Raw genomic sequence first — 20,092 nt, 5'->3', positions numbered from 1 at the left:
ACTGAGGCAGGAGGATCACTTGAACCCAAGAGTTGGGGACCACTCTGGGCAAAAAGCTATGACCCATCTCAAAAAGAGAAAAAGAAAAACCACAAATAAACCAATAACAATGCTGGGAAAGCAGCTAGAATTCTCTTCCTGCGCAGGCACACCAAATGCAACTTTAGAATCTTCCATACTCTGCTTGCAAGGACAACACCCCTGAAAGGAAGGCCCCTTCCCTCCACTCACCCTTGGCATATCAGAGTTGAAACCTGCAGGAGAGGCGGGCCTGACCAGGCTTAACTGCACTTATCTATCTCCTAGTCCAGGTTGACAAGCAGGGTGGGAATCCTTTCAGGGCATCAGGCAAAGGGCCAGCCTCTCTCCCACTCTGCACCAAGGTAGGTAGCCACACACAATCCCCAGCCTTGCTTTATTGGAAGAAGTAACAGTATCTGTAGCTCCAGGACCTAGCCTGGAGATGAGTGGAATGGGGACTGTACAAAATGGGCTTTAAATACTAGGAAGGAGTCATTGGCTCTTCCAGTTCACGAGAAGGCTATCTTGACTGGAGCCTAGAAAATGGAGATACAGGAAGGGAAGGAAGTGGCTACTGAGGTCCACTATCTAACCTTTGCCAGAGTCTCCTCTCACCCAAACAGGATCCTTTGTCATTCCCTTCCCTCCCAAGCTGCCAGGGCGCACCTTTCCCCCCTGTGAGTCCATTAGTCCAGGCAGAAGGGAGGGCCATGACCTCCGTCCCTCCGTGGCCGGCTTTCATTGGAGCACAAGTGAGGTGGTCCCTCCCTAAGCGGCTCTCTTCATCCACATAAAACCCTTGAGCCCCAAGAATCAGTGGGTTTAGGTAGCCTGGGGAGCAGGGAGGCAGGCTTTCAGAGGATGGGACCTTGGGTAGGGCTAGCTGGAGATGGGTGTGGATTGGAGCAGGGGGCAAAGGGGCGGGCAAATGCGAGTGTGTGGGAAGGTGTTGGGCTCAATCCGGGTAGATGATGAAGCCTGAGAAGGTGCTGTACTTGTTGGTGTTGCCGCCATGCACCTTCCCACCGTCCAGCTTGATGAAGACCTCGTCACCCACATCTAGGTGTAGAATGACGCTGTTGCTGGCATAGTCGTAGTTCTGATCCGCATCCTGAGCAATGGCGCTGGCCCGGACCTAGTGAGAGGACGAAAGAAACAGACCCACATCCTATGCCTCAGACATAGTGAGAGAGGACAAAACAGACCCACATCCTATGCCTGGGACCTAGTGAGAGAGGACGAAAAGAAACATTCATATCCTATGCTTTGTGCTGGGCTGAACTGACTGAGGGGTCCAGTGGTTGCTGGAGCAAATTCTGCTTAGGCATGGGCAGGGGAGGGGGGACCAATCAGCGTTTCTCAACCTATGGGTCGAACCACCCTTTAACATGAATTGCACACTAGATATTTACATTACAATAACTAGCAAAATTACAGTTATGAAGTAGCAACAAAATAATGTTATGGTTGGGGATCACCACAACATAGGGAACTGTATTAAGGGGGTCTCACAGAATTAGGAAGGTTGAAAACCACTAAGCTAGGAGACTGCAGAGCCTCTCAGGCATCACTTGGGCACACATGAACCTCCTCTAGGCCTCTATTAGAGCATTAAGGGATAGTAATAGTAGTGGAACCTACCTTATGAGGTGATTAGGATTAAATGAGTAATTACTTCTGGAGTGAGTTCAGAACCATATATTCTCTATACAGATATGTTACATAGAGTTGTTATTCTCATGCTAAAAAAAAATAGTGTTCAGGATACTTCTAGGAGTCCATGCTGGATAGGAATTCCTAAACTAGCTTTTTTTGGGGGGACCGGGGAATACGTGTGTCTGCACCTGTGTCACACCTGTATTATACTGGTAGGAAAGTAAGTTGTTTCTCTCTGGCCTCCTGGGCCCAAATTTCCCTGTGGAGTATTTACCTGGTCCCCCACCATCTGGAGGGCTGCCTTTGGTTGGGATCTCTGGTCTGCTGCAGTCATACCGTCAGCCCCTTCCCCCAGTTTCCATCCCACCGGGACTGGTTATTAAATCATTAATTATTCATCATTATTCTAATCATTATTTACCATTCCCAGGGCCGCAGTGTCGGCTCCGTGGAATACAGAGTGGAAACTGCACCACCCCGCCCCCTCCAGAACCAACACACTCCAACCTCCTCCCAGATTGCTGGCACAGACCACATCTACCTACCAGTGCCACAAGAAAGACACCAAGCTTTACTTACACGTTGGCATTCCGTGGTCACAGATACACTTGGATCTTGTGGACACTCACTATCAACGCCATGAAGACACACATAGCCTAGCCTAGCAACTCCCTTTCCTCAGGCTCTGGAGGGAGGGCTTGCTAGGAACAGACCCCCAAAATGAAGCAAAAGGTTGGCTAGGGGTGGTGACCTCTTGGGACCCAGGAGCTTTTCATCTATAAAGCAGGGCTCAAGGCTTAAGGAGCCCCAAGGAATAGGCCTGATGCACCAGGACTCCACCCCTCCATGGAGCATTCAGAGGTCACTGTTTGGCCCAAACCTTCCTCTTCCTGCACAGTATAGGAAGCTCCCTCCACCCCAGCCTATGGCATCTTGCTAGTTCAAATGTGTGAGTCTTTTGGAGAGCTAGTCCCTCGAACCTAGGTGGCAACGATTTTGACTACCCACTGGGGTAGCACATAGTAGAATTGAGAGATTCCCAGGGAGGGTGTATGGTCTGTAGTCCAGGCCTCCTTTCTTCTTGTCCATTGCCTCCCTCCCAGCTTTTCCAAACCCAAAACCAATTGATTCATCCTACCACCTATGTGGCCCCTGGGGCGGCAGACCATTTTTACATCTGCCTTCAGAGTCAGGGTTAGCTTAGAGAAAGACTTGGTCTAGGTTTGGCCCCAGGCCCTGGGGATGAACAAATAATATGACAGCTACCTAACAAATAGACAAAATAGTGTTTTCTCCCTTTTTTCACCCTTTCTTTGAAAATCCAAGCTGAATGACTCCACTTGAGGAAAGACAGCCACTACCCAAAACAAGATTCCATTCTAATTCCTTGAAATAGCTTCTGCTGTGCCAGGGCTGGGAAACCCATTGACAGAGAAAATTGACCCAGTAAAGATGGCAGGCAGCTCAAGATGGGGGGAGAGAAGAGGCTGAGGGGTAGGGTAAGCTATGTGATGGGCTATGGTGGGCGGTGGGAGAGTGAGGCTGCAGAGACAAGCTTTGAATCCTGATTTGTTTGTAGCCCCTATGTCACTCTAAGGCTCCATGAGACTTTGGACAGGGGACCTTCTTTTCCAGGCCCCCAATTCCTCCTCTTTGATTAAATTAAGTGACGTAAGTCTTTGGTGGCCTGGCATTCTTGGATACCCTAATAGTATTTCAGGAGAGGAGCTGGGTTGTGACTGAGTACAGGGAATTTTAGGAAGTCACTAGTAAGATCTAGGGCTAAGTAGAGGGGCAATCTCACCTGTCCATTCTTCATCAAATCGGCCCACATGCTGGTGCCGTCGCCACCACGCATGAGCACATGGTAAGCAAAGAAGTAGACGCCTGGCATGGGACAGGTGAACTTGCCGCTGGCTGCCTCATAAGCGTTGCCCACGTTGGTCACCACGTCGTCAAAGCGCAACACTTCGTAACCCTCGTGAGGCCGCCGGAGACCCGCGTAGAAAGCAATTCGGGGTACATAGCCTGCAGGGGCCACAGCCCCTCCTGGGCCCGGCCCAGGAGGACCTGGGGGACCTGGCCTACCTGGCTCTCCAGGGGGCCCACTGGGACCTGGAGGTCCCGGAGGTCCCCGCAGGCCAGCCTTCCCCCTCCGACCCACCTCTCCCTTGACACCAGGAGGGAAGGGAGGCACCGAGGCGGGAGCGCCGTCGGGGCCTTGGCTTCGGGGAGCGTGGGGGTCACACACCATGCGACATCGACCCAGCATCTCATAGTGTGTTGGTCCGCGAGAGCTGTGCACCAGTAGCGGGATGGCTACCAACAGCAGCAGCACCATGGCCACCCCGACGGCCGCGCCCGCCACCCGCTTGCGGCGGCTCAGCCGTGACGCGGCCAGGGCCAGCAAATCCTCCTCACTTTTGGGCGCAATGGCGGCGGAGGCCCGGGGCTCTCCGCGGGCTCGGGCCCCGGTCCGGATCTCCCGACGGTTGTGCCCAACCACCTTGCCCGGCCGGATTCCTCCTGTCACAGTGGAGCTGCTCCCCAAACCGCCGGTCAGGGTGGAGGTCTCCCCCGTGGGCTGGACCAAGGACAGTCCTGTAGGGTAGTTCAGAACTACTCTCGGGTGCAGATCTCACGATTCAGGGTGCCTGAGACCCACAGCTTCTTGGACGGCTGGTTTCCCACAGGTCTAGGATGCCTGCTCTCCAGACAGTTGCTTTCTCGCAGATGGCGGTGTCTGGATCCTGGGTGCCCCTCGCTGATTTCTCCCAGCTACACCGGGGGACCTCTCCCCGCTCTCCCGACGTCCCAGGCTGTAGCAGCGGGAGGGTGGGGGGAGCTCTCCCTGGACGCGACCTCGTCGCTTTTGCACTTTAGCTCTTAGAAAGCACTGCCTGCCTCCTTCAGCAGCCTTGGCCTCAGCCCTCTGTCAGCGCCCTAGCCAGGCGTCCCTCTCCCGCAAGCGCTCTCCCTCTCTGCGTCCCTAACCTTCCTCCCTGGCAGCAGTGCGGGTGGTGTGAGTCGCCGCGCGGCAGGAGCCACTATAAGCGGCCGCAGGCGGAGCGACCCCTGGCGCCCAGAGCGGAAAACGCGGGGGCGGGGCAGGCCGCGCCACCTCCCCCACCGCCCGGGCGAGCCCCTGGCCTCCAGATTCCTTGGCTGCTCCCAGGGCTTTACAGCAATTCTCAGTGCCCATCGTATCCTCACTTTCCACCCTGTACCTGGAGTTTTGGCATTCTAAGACCTTAGAGGAAGATGGACACAGTGATGGGGTAAACAGGAATCAGGCTACAACATTCATGTAAGACCTCACAGGGAGACTGAGGAGCTAAACAAGGTGGGGGCGGAGGGGGGAATGACTAACATATAACAAACAGAAGACAGAAATAAAATGCGATTCGCCACCACACGTCCCTCGGTGCCCCCAACCAAATACCGAATATGGCAAAGGGTTCAACCGGTACTTGTTGACCAGGCAACTCTCCTGCCGCCCTGACCCTGGCCTCTATGATTGGGGGGTCGCATAGCAGCAGAAGAAGAAGGAAGAGGAGGAGGAAGAAGAGACAGAGAGAGACAGACAGACAGACACAGAGAAGGGGAGAGGGAGACTAGCGAATGAGCAGGAAACGGACATCTGAGAAATCAGAGACAGAAACAGAGATGGAGAGACAAAGCTTCTAAAAGAGACTGACAGCCCCAGAACGGGAGAGGGAGAGACAGAGACAGAGAGAGAGAGAAGGGAGCCTAGACAGGTTGACAGATCGAGAGAGAAATGTAAATGGCGCGCTGCAGAGAGACACCCAGGTCCGTGTTCGGACTCCAATGTGACATATCAACTGTGAGGAAGACGCGGGGGCGGGGCAGTTCTGCAAGCAGAGTGGTAGGCTGTGGGTCTGTGTGCTTTGACAGTGCTGGATGCTGTGTGTGTGGTGGGGTGGCCATAAGACCCTGGCCTTGCTGTCCCTGGGTGAGTAAGACTGTGAATTGTGGGCTGTCTTTGTGTACACATGTGTGAGGCTGCTTGAAGAGGGTATGTGTGTCTCTCTGTCTTAGTCCTAAGACCTGAGACCCACAGGAGCCGGTTTTCCTGTTTCAGGACTGATGCCCATAAAATCTCCTGGTGAGAAAGAGCCAGAAGGGTTGTCTCTCCTGCCCTGCCCAGACTGGCACCATCCGAGTCCTGCCCTAATACCAGCCTTCACCAGTGTCGCTCCACAGTTGTTCGTTATTAGAGACAATCTGGAGAAATTAAGCCCCAAATAACGGGTGTTTGTTTGATTATTCATGCTAACACAATTCAAATTTGGATTAGGTATTAGCTGCCCACCTATAACGGTGACACTGTCTGCTTTCATAGTGACCAACAAGGAACACTGGCTTTCATCAGAATGCAGAGGGAAAGCCAGTAGCTGTGCCTTCTCCGGAAACAGAAGCTCAGAGGCTGGGACAGTGGGGTACGGGACTGAAGGGTCGAGGGATGTTTGGAGACCTAACAGTAGGCAGCAGCCGGAGCCTCTTGGAGAGTAGGGTAAAAGTCCAGAGTGTGGTGTGTGGGGTGTGTTGTGTAATACAGAGAGCACAAGGCACACCAGGGCACAGCTGTAATTTCTTCCTCTCTCATTGGATTCCTGCACTTCTTCCCTGGATCATCTGCCACACATTTCTCTGTCAGGAGGAGGAAGTGTTTGGGGCTGGAGCTGGGCTGAACCTTTGCTGGGAGTGGGGCTAAGTCCCAACCTGCCCTAAAGGATTGGGAGAGAAAGGATTGGCAGCCAGTGGGGGAAGGGCTTCTCCTCCCACCATAAATACAAATTTTATTCAAAGTCTTTGTCACCATTTGTCTTCCTCGGGGGGCTGAGGGCTGTGTCGGCCCTGTGCATGTCTAATTCCAGATCTGCTCCCCTAGGCTGCATGATGGATGGATCAGGGAAAGCAGGTCTCAGTTCACACCAGCCTCCCAGATGAAAGAAAGCAGGTCTCTGTTCACACCAGTGCCCCCTCCCCTGCCCAAGAGAGAGCCTCAGGTCTCATTCACCCCCAAGTCCCTATACCCCTCTTCTTCGCTCCTCACATTCTCCCTCCATTCAGCGGAGGCCCTCTCTGGCCAGTTCTACATCTACCGGACTAATCCTAGCTCCCTTTTTGATCCCCTCACCTCAGCCCCTTTCAGATGCCAGGTTTCTTCTCTGGAGCATTCCCCCTAGTCTGCTCCTATCCCCAGCCCAAGCTGTGAGCAGCAGTGACCAGCCAGGTTGCAGGAGGCATCGGTTGTGTTTGGTGTGTGCGTGCGGAGGCCGGTGGGGTGGGGGAGCAGGCTTGGCTCACAGGGAGCCAAGGGGCCAGCTCTATGAATTTATTCATGTTCTGTTGCTCTTTCCCCACGCTCTGGAATGAAGCTGCCAGCTCACCGGGTCCTCATAGCTTCCCCTGCAGCTGTCACATTCATCCAAGGAGGGGCCTAGTTAGGGCTAAGACCAGTAGGTCTCTGTGGGGTCAAAAATCTATGAGAGAATGCAGGAGAGTGGGGAGAGGTCAGGGGCATTTTAGCCAGTGCCTCTCTGGTGATGGAACTCGGAGGTCCCAGGGAAAGTGCTGAGCCTAAGAATGGGAGGTAAGCAGCCAGGGGTGCAGCAAGACAACAGAATCCTGGCACGATGTGGGGTTGGTGGAGAGGTGAGGATGATTTCAGGAATCCCCTAATCAAAGCAGAGCCTAGTCTGAATCCTTCACTAACCTCTATCAATGATTCTGCACCTCCTAACCCCAAGTTACACACTTAACTTCTCTCCAATCCTGAGATGATTGGAGAGAATTCCATAGCAAGACCCCAAAGGGAATCCTTACTTTCCTAGAACCTAGGGGTTTCCCCAGAATTTTCCCCAAGGCTATAACCAGGTGTGTGTCAGAGCTCTAAGGGCCAGACGTTAGATTAGCATGTGATTAGCATATGATTTGCATGGGTTATGTGCCTTCTACTCTGCAGAAGTTTTCATGTTAAATTTTTATGAAGTCTAGTGGAAAGGTCCTGGCTCCTTGAAGGTTCTTGCTTTTTGTTCTTCCTCTCATACTTATTGTCACTGACCCAGAAGCCCTCTAGGGAAGGAAAGGGGTGAGGAGGTCAGCCATAGAGAGGGTGGGATGACTGGCAGTGTGGCTTCCATCACCTAACAACCCTCAGTTTCCTCATCGAGAGAGAGAGAGAGAGAGAGAGAGAGAGAGAGAGAGAGAGAGAGAGAGAGAGAGAGAGAGAGACAACCACCTGGCTGTCAAAACCAAAGACCCCCCCCTTACTCCTCTACAGGGCCTGTAGATGTGATAATCTCCATAATCTTCCATGCTCTGGCTTTCAGGTACACTTTGGAGGACATGCAAGCTAGAAGCAGCTTGGTTGTCCGGTACCAGACCCTTGTATAAAAAGGAGAGAACTGTTTCCACCTTAGAGTATAGGGCACGGCATAGGACTGGAGATAACATTAGTAAGTGCTTGTTTACCTTTAGGGTTTTTAACATGCAAGTTCTCATTGCATGCTTTGGTATCCCTAAGAGATGGGCACATCATCCCTATCTGTAAAAGATGAGGGGACTGGGGTCCAGAACTGGGAGGTGATTTGTCCAGTTACCACCCTGAAAGGAGATTATTCCTAGAATGGGAGGGGGTGTTCTTAGAATGGGAGTTTTGATGCTTCAGTTTGCTCCCCAGCGCTTGGAAGAGACAGTGGTACCAGAGGTAAAGCAAGGGTAGGCAGCAAGAGTTTTACAGGGACCAGACAACCTCCATGTTTACTCCAACCTGCAGTCCTAGCTCCACACGTTCCCAACCTCTGTCCCAGCTGTCAGTTCTGACACCCATCAAGTTCAAATATTGGTCAACAGAAGGCTAAAGTTAGTTATCAAGAATGGTTCCGAGAGAGAAGAGGGCACAGAAAAAGGAGGGGTGGTGCACGCCTTTAATCCCAGCATTTGGGAGACAGAGGCAGCCAGATCTCTGTGAGTTGGAGGCCAGCCTGGTCTACAGAGCAAAGGCCAGAACAGGCTCCAAAGCTACACAGAGAAACCTATCTCAAAAAAACAGAAAAACAGGGAGAGAGAGACAGAGAGACAGAGACAGACAGAGAGAGACAGAGACAGAGACAAAGAGACAGAGAGACAGAGAGAAGATAAAAGGAAGCCAGGGGAAATTTGCTTCCTGCACCAAAGCGAAAACTGAAACTCCGTGACCAACACGCAGAAGCTTCATTCACCCGAACACAACACGCACAGTTCGCCTTCTTTAGAGATTATGTGCCTGCGTGGAAGGTTCAGGGTCCCTGCAACCTCCAGGCCATGGTTTCCACTCATCAGCTAGTCAGTCCCCTTGGCCTAGGACCATGTACAGCCTTGGTCAAAGCCCTGCTGGCCTGAGAGCAGAGCAGGCTCCAGGCTCCCGTCACTGCCAGTTGAGTAGAGTGTTTCCAAAATGTTTGTAAGGCCCGAGTGCTGGTTTCCTGCCTGCGGCAGCCTTGCACATCTACCCAGATGAGGCTTCTAGTCTTCCTCCGGCACCCTGTCCACCTCCCTGTGAGCTGTCACCCCCACCCCTTGCCCCCATCACCACCTCTGGCCCTCTCCAGTGTCTGGTTAATGAAATGTGGCAATTGGTTGCACAGACAGCTGTCATACCCCTCATTTCTCCGCAGGGATATTGAACCCCTCACCGGGAAGACCGACAGGTGAAAGGAGGTGGATGGGGGTACAGAGAGCTGAAGGAGAGGTGCGGCTGTTGAGAGCTGAGAGCCCAGGAGGGAACGCCAAGCTCGAAGTCTCCGCGGTTCAGCTGAAGTCTCAGGGCTCATCCTAGGCCCTAGAATGCTCTTTCTGTCCGGGGCCCCTGTTTTGTTTGTTTGTTTTTGTTTTTGTTTTGTTTTGTTTTCATTCTTTGACACCAGCAGACTTAACTAGCCCTAAACCCACCACCCTCGGAACATAGTCGACCTCACACTTCTTGCCTTCACTCTGGGCCAACCCTGGCTTCAGTGAGCTCAGCAAGCAACGCCTCAGTACCCGCGGCGGCAGCCCAGTGCTTCCTGCCATCTCCTTCCATCCCTTCCCTCTCGCTCCCCCTCCTTCCTGCGCTCCCTCCCCCGCGGCCGCGGCCTTTATTAGGGATTCCGCGGCTGTCGGTCCCGCCATCCATCCTGTCCGCCAGCAATTAGGCGGCCAGACAAAGAGCAGCTTCGGATGGATGAGGGTCCCGGCGGATCGGAAATGTGAAGGGTCAGCGCTGCCGCCCGCGGCGCACCCCGCTCCCCCTTCCGCATAATCACCGGCTGCCCGTCACTCAGCCGGCCGCCCGGGAGCTCCGGGGCCCGGGAGAGGGCGGGGCTGAGACTGCAACCTAGGCCCCCGGGCCGGGGCGGAGCAGACTCCTGCAGGTGCGGCTCCTGCCCGAGAGGGAGCGGCCCTCTCCCCGAGGCACCAACCGAGGAAGAGGAAGGAATTTGGGCATCCCCTAAGCGACACTTGGTACCCGTGGCCTGAGGCTTTCCTGAGGGGAAATGGAGACTAACTAACTAGTAGCCAGAAAGAAAGAGGCAGATCAAAGTTCTGGGTGTTCCCCCTGCTGGGAGACCTGAGGACTAAGCGTTTAGGGTCTCCACTCCCCGCAAAAGGAACTAAACCCAAGGCCACCCCTTTGGGGGGGGGGGGGAATGTCAGGCCTCTAGCTTACGGCGCCTCCTATCGGACTAGAATGACACCGCTCTCCTTATCCTCGCCCTTCTGAGTTAAAACCCAAACCATCCATATCAAATCGAGAAATGCTCCAAATCCGGGCGAACCCAAGTGGAGCCAAGAGGAAGTTCAAGGAGTCCAGGTTTTACTGCGGATTCTTTGGCGCTGGCTCCCAGCTGACAAATCAACATCTCAATCTGACAATTAGTGGTCCTGGGTTGGGGGGGGGGCTTGCTGCGGGGCCGCGGAGCCCTCGGCTGGAGGCAGAGGTGGGCGGTGCTGGCAGTGATGAACGACTCAGGGGGGGGGCCAGGGCCCCGAGCGCGCATTCATTACTCCACTGACAGGCGGACAGGGGCCGGGTGGGCGGCGAGAGACGTGCCGGCAAAGAGGCCAGTAGCAGAAGCGGGAACAAGGGAGCGTTTAACAGTCCCATGGCTCCCTCTGTTCCTGGTTTTTCATTTTGACCCTGGCCTTAACCACCTTGAACTTGGCCTCCCGATTGTTGGCCGACTCCTTAACTAAGGAATTAGGAAATCCGAGATGGAGACAAACTCTGCCCTTGGACTAGGCGATTTAAAGTCAGACACCGAGAAGGGAGGTAGATAGGCTTTTAAACTAGGCGCTTTTGGTGCCTGACCTCAGGAGAATTGTGCGTGATCGCTCACTCAGACAAAGGTGCGCACGCGCGCGTGGCCGTGATGGATAGAGTAGATGGTGCATCAGTGCCAGTGAGTATATGTGCCAGTGTCAAGGATGTGTCCCCCTGGTTTCATCAGTGGAGGATGAGCGACCGCACCCCTTCCCTGCGCGTGTCCCCCTTCAACTTGCTGTCAGTTCTGTCTGCAGATCTGGGGGAAATGGCAGTGCACAGGGTGACAGCTGAGGTGTGCTCCTGAGGGTGTGTGATATGTCAACAGTGGGAGAGCTGTGACATCTGATCCCTCCTAGCACCTTCGCCGCCATCCCTCCCCCCAAGCACTGAAAGCAGCGGACACTCTTCCCTCCCCAAAGTCTAGATATCTAATTGCTTAGTGTTGGAGAAGTGATCGCTGTCAGAGTTCTCCCTAACCTACAGTCCTACGTATAGAGCATACATATACAGTCTCTAGTATAAGATGTGATTTCCAGGGGCTGGAGAGATGGCTCAGAGGTTAGGAGCTGCTCTTTGGCTTCTCTTCCAGAGGACCCGAATTCAATTCCCAGCGCCCACATGGAAGCATACAACTGTTTGTAACTCCAGTTCCAGGGGACCTGACACCATCACAACAGACATACAAAAATAAACCATTAAAAAAGGTGTGATCTCCAACTCAGCTGGTCTCCCCTGCCTGGTGTGGCCTGAGAAGTGGCTGCTGAGCAGACACCTGTGTGATGAGAAAGACCGGATCTTTTGGTCTCTAAGGGAACACGTTTGTTTCTTAGGGCCCAGAGAAGCATTAGCTGCTGGAGACCCCAGTCTTTGGACTCTTTTTTTTGTTTTGTTTTGTTTTTGTTTTTCGAGACAGGGTTTCTCTGTATTGTTTGGAGGCTGTCCTGGAACTAGCTCTGTAGACCAGGCTGGTCTCGAACTCACAGAGATCCACCCGTCTCTGCCTCCAGAGTGCTGGGATTAAAGGCGTGCACCACCAATGCTCGGCTTAGTCTTTGGACTGTTGGGCCTGGTTAGTTACTAGTTCACACCTTGGGAAGACAATACTAATCACGCTATAATGTCTCTCCCCAAGCTTTGTCTCCACCCTTCCACTCCATTCTCAAACCATCCAGAAGTTGAGCCTGGCCTCTTCAGGCTGAATCTCATGAACCTGTAGAGTCGGGGATTCTGGGTCTCTGGAACATTGCTGTAACAAGGCTCCCTGAAGGCCGCTTCCGTTTGCCGTGCTCTTTGCAGGGCTAAATTGTTCTGCGGGGGGGGGGGGTTCTATAGTTTTATCTCTTTCCCCTGTGATTAACCTTTAGGGATCTCTTCCAAATTTGTCTCCCCAGATTTGGGGTGATCTTTGTTCCTCTTTGGGCTCCTGTTTCTGGGAATAATCCGGTACAGTAGTGCAGCGCTGTGGGGATTAAAGGAGTCAGGGGTAGAGCTCCCTTGTTGCCACAATGGCGAACACAAGAATGACCAGGCCATGCCAGGGCACGGCTGCCTTCACTTCTCATTCCGGGCACAGGCTTCTGGTCGATGCCTTGCTGTCCGCCCCTCTCGCAAACCGGCCCTCCTCCTGGCCCCCGCCCCCCTCCGCCCGCCTGGAAAAGGCAAATTTGACATTTTTAAATCCCGAGCCTTAGAGGGATCGATGCGGCCCGAGGGCCCCGCCCGGGGTCGATATTCCTGATTGGGAAGCGGCCGCTGAGCGGAGCCCGCGTGTAAATCACCCGGACTTGGGGGTGGGGGGCGGGGGGGTACCGGGGACCCTACTGAATCCCAGGCGCGCTCAGCGGGAAGGGTCCGGGTCCAGGCTGGACGCAGGGCGATCGAATGAGAAAGACAGAATTAAAAGGAAGGGAGAGGAGCCCTCCCTCTCCCCTCCCTCGTCTAGCCCTGCCAACTCCTGCGGCCGACTCTGGTCTCGCTTCAGCGGCCGCCATCCTCCGTTGCCCCTGGAGCCGCGAGGGAGGCCGGTGTCGGAGCCAGCCATGCAGCGTCTCCTCTCCGGCCGCTCCCGCGGGGCCCGGGCTTCGGCGGCGGCTGTCACGGAGCCGACAGGCTGGGCTGGCGGGGAAGAGGCGGGTGGCGGGTGTTGGGGGTGGAGGGGGGAGATAGCTGGGAAGCCAGCGCAGTTCTCGCTCAGTGGGCGCAACAGATGTCTGCAGAATTGAGGGGTGGCAAGGTGGTCCAGGGGAGCAAGCGTCGCGGGGACAGGGGGACGTGGGCACACTTAGGAAGGAGAGAGTGCAAACGAGGGAGGCGAGCAGGCACTCGAGGGAGAATGGGGAAAGGTCAAAGAAACTCTTGGCCGCGCCTGATCATCAGCTCGGCCTCCAGCGCTTGCCCCATTCAGTTGGGAAAATCGAGGCCGCTGAGACTGGGGGTGGGGGTGCCAGGACGGTGGAAAGCGGAGTCAGTGATGAAGGTTGGGGCGGCGATCAGTTTCCTCGTGGGTTTCTGTAGTAACCAAGGCCAAGCCGGGGCCATAGCGGGTAAATACGTTACCATGCCCTCGACAGCTGCTCATTCTCCCCTCCCACTTCAGCTTGTCAGATTCCCCCCCCCGCCCCCACCTCGCGCCAGTTTATAGAACAACAATTTGGGGAAAACAATCCCGGCCGAGTGACGGCCCCGTAATTGTGACAAAGTGAGTGCGAACGGCTGGAGAGAGCGCTAGGGAGGGAGCGCGGCAGGGTGAGGCGCAGGCAGGGGAGCCTCTCGCCATCCCGGCACCCCTTGTTCTCATTCTGGTCACCTCACCCCTCTCCTTGACTCTTCTCCAATTCCTCCTCTCTAGGCCCCTTGTGCCTCCTCCTCTTGTTTCTCCATCGCTCTGCCCTTCCCTTGTAGTAATAGCTCTTCTCTTGCCCCTCACCCTCAACCAACCCTGCCCTAGAGGTGCCTTTTCCTCGCTCTCTCCTCCACCCTCCACTCTGTTCTCCATCTTTTCCTCGCCTTCACATTGCCCTTGGCTCAACCGCAAAATCTGCTTCGTTCCCTCCCCAGACCTTCCTTCCAGGACTGGGTACCGAACCTCCATCCCTCTGGCGTTTCTAGGAGTCTGGCGTCCCGGGCATTTTTGGATTCCCGCCCGGGAGGCCTCCCTGGCTGCTTGCCAGTCCCATCCCCCTTCCGCCGCGGCGGTCCGCACCGGGCTCCCGGCACCCAGAGCTAGTTTGTTTGTCCAGCGGCGGCGGCGGCGGCGGCTGCTCGCGTGTTTGCCGAGCTTAGTGCGCCGCCGCGCAGTGCGGGCCCAATTAAGTCTCATTCATTATTCAGCGGCCCTGTGGGTCCCCCGCCCCGCCCCCGTCCCCAGCCGTGGGGTCCTATCCCGAGCTGCCTTCTCACCCCCAGCCAGGGGTGGCGAGTGTTGGAGGGAACGGAAACACTCTGCCTACTCTTGGCATGTGACTCTAAGTGAGGCCCCCTGGCTCCATCCCTACCTCTAGTCAAGACCGGGAGATCTTGTAGTTCCAAGCTTCTTTATAAAGAATCAAACAGGCTCAGGAGAGGGTGTGACTTGGCCAAGGTCACCGAGCTGCACTCGGGTTTGGAGTCTGGAATAATGATTTTGTAAGCCTCCAGCGCCAAAACAAGAAGGCACACACACACACACACACACACACACACACACACACACACACACACACCCCGGCCTGGTTGTGATCTTATTCTTCTGAGGATGCGCCCCTGTATTCCTCGCTAGTGTGTTTTTCCTTAGCTTCGGGCTGCAGGATCAGAACAACTTCGAGGCTCTCTGGGTCTGGGGCTATGCAGGGTCAGGCTCAGGTCTGGGCGTGGAGTCCCCTAAAACTGGAAAGTCTGGAAGCCAGACTGCGAGGCAAAATAGGGGGTGCTGTTGGGCGCTCCCTTTTGCCTATGGGTGGATGTCTCTTTCTTAAGAAATTAGAAGTGATACTATAATGGTCATCTTGAAGCTCTTTGGAGTGTGGAGAGAAGCTTTCAGCCTGAAGTAGGAGAGGGATTTCTTCCCGTTTGTGGCAGAGAGAGCAAGATAATCAAGAATTTTAGTTTTATGAGTAGGACCGCCTTTCTTTTCCTTCAGGTAGCCGCACAGTCAGGACAGCTTTGGCCTGGGGTGTCCCAACCTTGCAAAAAGGTGATCTGGGGACTTTGGGGGGAGCCTTCCTCCCCTAATCGGCAGCGCCACCTGGCGGTTGTCGTGACGCTCTGCAAGAGGTGCACTCCGCCGGGATTGGGGCGCGGTTCCAAGCCCTAGAATATAAAACTGGGCGAGCCTGGGGCAAGCTTCCTACGAGTTTACCCGAGAGGGCAGGTAGAGGAAGGCAGGGCCGGAAAGTGATTCCGAAGGGGCTGACGAGGGCTTCGGGGAGGGGCCTGGAGGAGGTGGCCTGACCTCAGAGACACAGTCGGCACTGAGAGACAAAGTCCACTTGTGTGGAAGTGCCAGCAGAGAGACAGGAGGGCCATTTTGAGTCTATGGTCAAAGGAAATGACTCGTCTGAAGCGGCCTGGGCAGCCAGCTCTACCGGGACTGCCTGAGGGTGAGTTCGCTTGAAGCAGATAGGACATATTGGCAGGCACTCTTTGGCACTGGATTTGATGATATTCAGAGGCTTTTTGCAGCTCTTTGGGGAACAGGATAGTTGAGCTGTGGGGTGCTAAGGTCAAAATGTTTCCCAGAATGTGTAAGTGAAAGGAATTCAGGATCCCTTTCAAGTTTGACTTGTGGGAAATTTTCATGGCCTGGGGAGATGGGAAGGCTGGAGAAAGGCTAAAAAAAACCTTGGGGACACGTGGTGGAGAGCAGCCATACGTGTGGAGTTAAAGGGGTGGGCTTTTAGATAAGACACTGGCTTTCAAAAGGGCCCTCGAGACCCCAGCCTCACCCCCGGAACCATTACTTTTCCATGAGTCTGAGGGGAGGCTTCAAATTTAAGGTCTTTTTTTTTTTTTTTTTTTTTTTGGTTTTTCGAGACAGGGTTTCTCTGTATTGTTTTGGAGGCTGTCCTGGAACTCGCTCTGTAGACCAGGCTGACCTCGAACTAACAGAGATCCGCCTGCCTCTGCCTCCCGAGTGCTGGGATTAAAGGCGTGCGCCACCAACGCCCGACAAGGTCTTTTCTTTTTTAACTTTATGTGTATGGGCATTTTGCTTGTATCTCTGTGTGTGCACTGCATGGTGTCTGGTGCCCTCGGAGAACACAAGAGGGTATCTATGAGTTGCCATGTAGGCACTGGGAACTGAACCCTGGTCCTCTGGAAGAGCAGTAAGTAACCCCTGGGCCATCTTTCTAGTCCCAAGCTTCTAGTTTGTTTGTTTGGTTCAGGCACCTAGTTCTCAGTGTCTCAACTGAAAACATTTTAAACATTTTCACCCCTGGTCATGGTGGCAGATACTATAACCCCATCGATTGGGGAAATGGGGGAGGGAGATCAGGAGCTCAAGGGCATCAGTTATGGCCACATAAGACCAGTTTGGCTACATAAGACTGTGTCTCAAAAAAAAAATGAAAATTTAAACAATGAAGCTGGGCAGTGGTGGCACATGCCCTTAATCCCAGCATTCAGGAGACAGAGGCAGGTGGATCTCTGTGAGTTTGAGGCCAGCTTGGTCTACAGAGTGAGTTCCAGGACAGCCTCCAAAGCTGCAGAGAAACCCTGTCTCGAAAAACCCAAACCCCCCTAAAACATAAGAAGCACTCCCCTCCCCTATATTTGGAGCCACTGTGACTGTAATTAACAGGAAGGTGCTAAGACAAAGGTACAAGACATGTAACCCAAGAGACCCTGAGGTAGGACCAGACTTGACTTGTCTTACTGTGTTGGGTTTGGATCTCACCTGATGAGTCTGCTTTTTCCTCACTCCATCTCTTAGGACCTAAGGATAACTCTCAGAACGGTGGTGATTCTCACAGAGGACCTTGAGATTCTGCATTCAATGTCAAATGTTGCTGGATTTGTTTTGAGACTCTTGCCCTAGAGAATGGCCAAAGGGCTCCTGGTGACCTATGCCCTTTGGGCTTTCGGGGGTCCTGTTGGACTCCACCACCTGTATCTGGGAAGGGACAACCATGCCCTGCTCTGGATGCTTACCCTGGGAGGTGGTGGGTTGGGCTGGCTCTGCGAGTTCTGGAAGCTCCCAGGCTTTGTCGCTCAAGCCAACAGAGCCCAGGGGCAGAAGCAGAGGCTAGGAGAGGGGATACCACCTCTGAGTTTCCTTCGCTTTGCTGCCCAGACCACAGTGGGTATCTATTTTGGTCTTGTGGCTCTGATCAGCCTCTCTTCCATGGCCAACTTCTACATTGTGGGACTCCCTCTGGCAGTTGGCTTAGGGGTCTTGCTGGTGGCTGCTGTTGGCAACCAGACCTCAGACTTTAAGAACATATTAGGAGCAGCCTTCCTCATGTCCCCTGTGTTTTATGGCCGCCCCATAGGCATCCTGCCCATCAGTTTGGCTGCCAGCGTTACAGCCCAGAAGCATCGGAGATACAAAACTTCAGCGGAGTCAGAGACGATTAGTGTGCGGCTCTACCGGCTGGGCTTGGCTTACCTCGCCTTCACAGGCCCGCTGGCATATAGTGTTCTGTGCAATACAACCGCCACCCTGAGCTACGTGGCGGAAACCCTTGGCTCCTTCTTGAGCTGGTTCAGCTTTTTCCCACTTCTTGGCCGCCTCTTGGAGTCTGTCTTCCTTCTGCCTTGCCGGATCTGGTGGCTACTGGTTGGGGATCCTGGCTTCACCAGTAGACAGTTCCAGGAGTGGGAAAAGCTCTATGAATTTGTTGAGAGTTTTCAGGATGAGAAACGCCAGCTGGCTTACCAGGTAAGCCTTTCTTTTTGGGTAAGTCTCCCCAGGGCATGTCTGGACTCTGAGAGTTAGAAGCCCTGCTGGAGCTGGTAGCCTGTTTTGAGGTGTGCTCTGAAAGGGTATCTTGGTTCCTTTGGGCTTCTGTGTAATGCATGAAGGTACAATACTGATGAGAAACACATATGAATAAAAATATTATTTACTCCAAAACCACAGGGAAACCCTATCTGGAAAATGTTTTTATTATGTATACAGTGTTCTGCCTGTGTATATGCCTACAAACCAGAACGGTGCCAGATCTCATTACAGATGGTTGTGAGCTATCATGTGGATGCTGGGAATTGAACTCAGGACCTCTGAGCCTTTTCTCTAGCCCCCTTTTTTTTCTTTTTAGAGACAGTTTCTCTGTGTAGATCAGACTGTCCTGGAACTCAGAGATCCACCTGCCTCTGTCTCCTGAGTGTTGAAATTAAAAGCATGTGCCACTACCGCTTTGCTGAAGAATACTTTTTATTGAAGTTTAACATAAAGTGTCTATGCCCCTCATGTTAGGGAATGGAACACCACCAGCTCCAAGAAGATTCCTTCCTATCCCTTCCCATTTATATTATCTTGGAGGTTACCTCCTTTCTGCCATCTATCACTGTGGATTAGGGGTTCTATTCTTGTGGTGTAGGAGATTAAATCCAGAACCCCTGGGTATGTAACACTGAGCCACATCCAAGTCCTATCATGCTATATTAGGTTAAAAAAATGTGTTACTGTGTATGTGTCTATGTGCCACAACATGAATGTAGAGGTCAGAGAACAGTTGACAAGACCGGGAGTCTCTTTCCACCAAGTGTATTCCAGGATCACACTCGAGTCATCAGGCTACTCTCATAAGTACCTTTATCTACTGAACCATCTTGTCAACCCCCCACAAGGAATCCTAGCTCTTATACCATATCTCAAGTTTTTGGGGGGTGTCTCTGTTTTGTTTTTCTCTCACTACTGTGGATCAAACTCAGGACCTTACTCCAGGTAAGGCCCTGGCCCAAAGGACTGAAATTCTGTCTGAGGTTCTGGGCTATTCTAGACTCTAAATAGCTTGGTTTATTAAGCTGCAGAGAGAGGCTGGGGCTCCCAGAGCACTTATGAGATGCTAACTTTTGAGCTCTGTTTCACCAAGGTTTTGGGCCTTCCAGAAGGGGCAACCAATGAAGAGATACATCGGACTTACCGAGACCTGGTGAAGGTCTGGCACCCAGACCACAACCGGCACCAGAGAGATGAGGCCCAGAGGCGCTTCCTGGAGATTCAGGCTGCATATGAAGTCTTGAGTCAGCCCAAGAAACCCAGAGCATCGTGGATGTGAAAAGTAACACCTTGATGGACTCAATCTCAGCAGAGTTGGGCAACATATTAAAAAATGCATCCCAAAAATGCCAAAGAAGCTGCTTTCAGCAGAGACAAGGAAGACTTCAAAGACTTGAGAAAGTTTGTGATAGAACATATATTTATATTCTGAATTTCTAAACTCTTGGCTACTGTTTTTTTGTGGGGGGGGCAGAGTTTCTCTGTGTGGCTTTGGCTGTTCTGGAACTGGCTCTGTAGACCAGACTGGCGCCTCAAACTCACAGAGAGCTGCCTGCCTCTGTCTCCCGAGTACTGGGATTAAAGGCGTGCACCACCAATGCCTGGCTTCTATTCTTGATTATATTTTCTTAAGAGCGTTTAGTGAAAATCAATAAAATGTCTTTCAAAGAATATACCACTGTATCCTATCCCAGTCCATTGATGTATGATGGAGGAAGGTCATTTTAACTTTCATAAAGGTGTAAAGTACTGGGTTAGGAGACTGAAAAATATGAAGATTCTAATATTTCATATGCTGTCATATGATTCCAAGAGGTAAGACAGGGGTTAAATGTCAAAGTTCTGGGAAAAATGTTTTTATTCCATTTATACTTTTTAGTTCTATACTTTTCCCAAAAGGAACAAATATCTGTGGCCAGGTGGGAGTACCTCTAACTGGAACAGTGTTGTAGAGCCCCTCATGGGTTAGGAACAGGCTGAATTCTCAGGTCTTCTCAGCACTTGAAGTCTGATTGTATCATTTCACTCTCAGGAGCATCTGTTCTGACAGAGGATCAGAACATGGCCATAGAAATACCAAAGTCTGCCCTGTTCACTGCTTTGAACTAAATGTCACAAGACTATAAATGATGTATTGGGCTATTGGAAGAGGAACAGATGATGCTGTATTATGGGGACCTGTA

At 53.0% G+C, this 20,092-nt stretch overlaps 2 protein-coding genes across 2 annotated transcripts; one reads left to right on the top strand and one right to left on the bottom strand.

The window, feature by feature from the left end:
* Window positions 1-110: 110 nt before the first annotated feature.
* Window positions 111-4,717, bottom strand: C1ql4 (complement C1q like 4). Its single transcript, XM_005067209.4, has 2 exons — window positions 3,482-4,717; window positions 111-1,156 (listed from the first exon to the last, which is right to left on the bottom strand). The coding sequence occupies exons 1-2, from the start codon at window positions 4,016-4,018 to the stop codon at window positions 977-979; spliced, it is 717 nt and encodes a 238-aa protein (XP_005067266.1). The 5' UTR covers window positions 4,019-4,717; the 3' UTR covers window positions 111-976.
* A 10,578-nt stretch (window positions 4,718-15,295) lies between these two features.
* Dnajc22 (DnaJ heat shock protein family (Hsp40) member C22) lies at window positions 15,296-19,582 on the top strand. Its single transcript, XM_005066914.4, has 3 exons — window positions 15,296-15,564; window positions 16,899-17,846; window positions 19,003-19,582. Exons 2-3 carry the CDS (start codon window positions 17,007-17,009, stop codon window positions 19,186-19,188), a joined length of 1,026 nt encoding a protein of 341 aa, XP_005066971.1. The 5' UTR covers window positions 15,296-15,564; window positions 16,899-17,006; the 3' UTR covers window positions 19,189-19,582.
* Window positions 19,583-20,092: the final 510 nt, after the last annotated feature.

Source organism: Mesocricetus auratus, unplaced genomic scaffold (genome assembly GCF_017639785.1).
Source record: "Mesocricetus auratus isolate SY011 unplaced genomic scaffold, BCM_Maur_2.0 Super-Scaffold_100010, whole genome shotgun sequence".
NCBI lineage: Eukaryota > Metazoa > Chordata > Mammalia > Rodentia > Cricetidae > Mesocricetus > Mesocricetus auratus.
The sequence above is the reverse complement of the archived record's forward strand: the minus strand, read 5'-3'. Positions and strand labels throughout refer to the sequence as shown.

Coding starts and splice junctions, on each gene's coding strand:
- C1ql4 (XM_005067209.4), bottom strand. CDS start 4,018: ATGGTGCTGCTGCTGTTGGTAGCCATCCCGCTACTGGTGCACAGCTCT. Junction 1,157..3,481: donor ATTTGATGAAGAATGGACAG/GTGAGATTGCCC, acceptor TCCTCTCACTAG/GTCCGGGCCAGCGCCATTGC.
- Dnajc22 (XM_005066914.4), top strand. CDS start 17,007: ATGGCCAAAGGGCTCCTGGTGACCTATGCCCTTTGGGCTTTCGGGGGT. Junction 17,847..19,002: donor AACGCCAGCTGGCTTACCAG/GTAAGCCTTTCT, acceptor TGTTTCACCAAG/GTTTTGGGCCTTCCAGAAGG.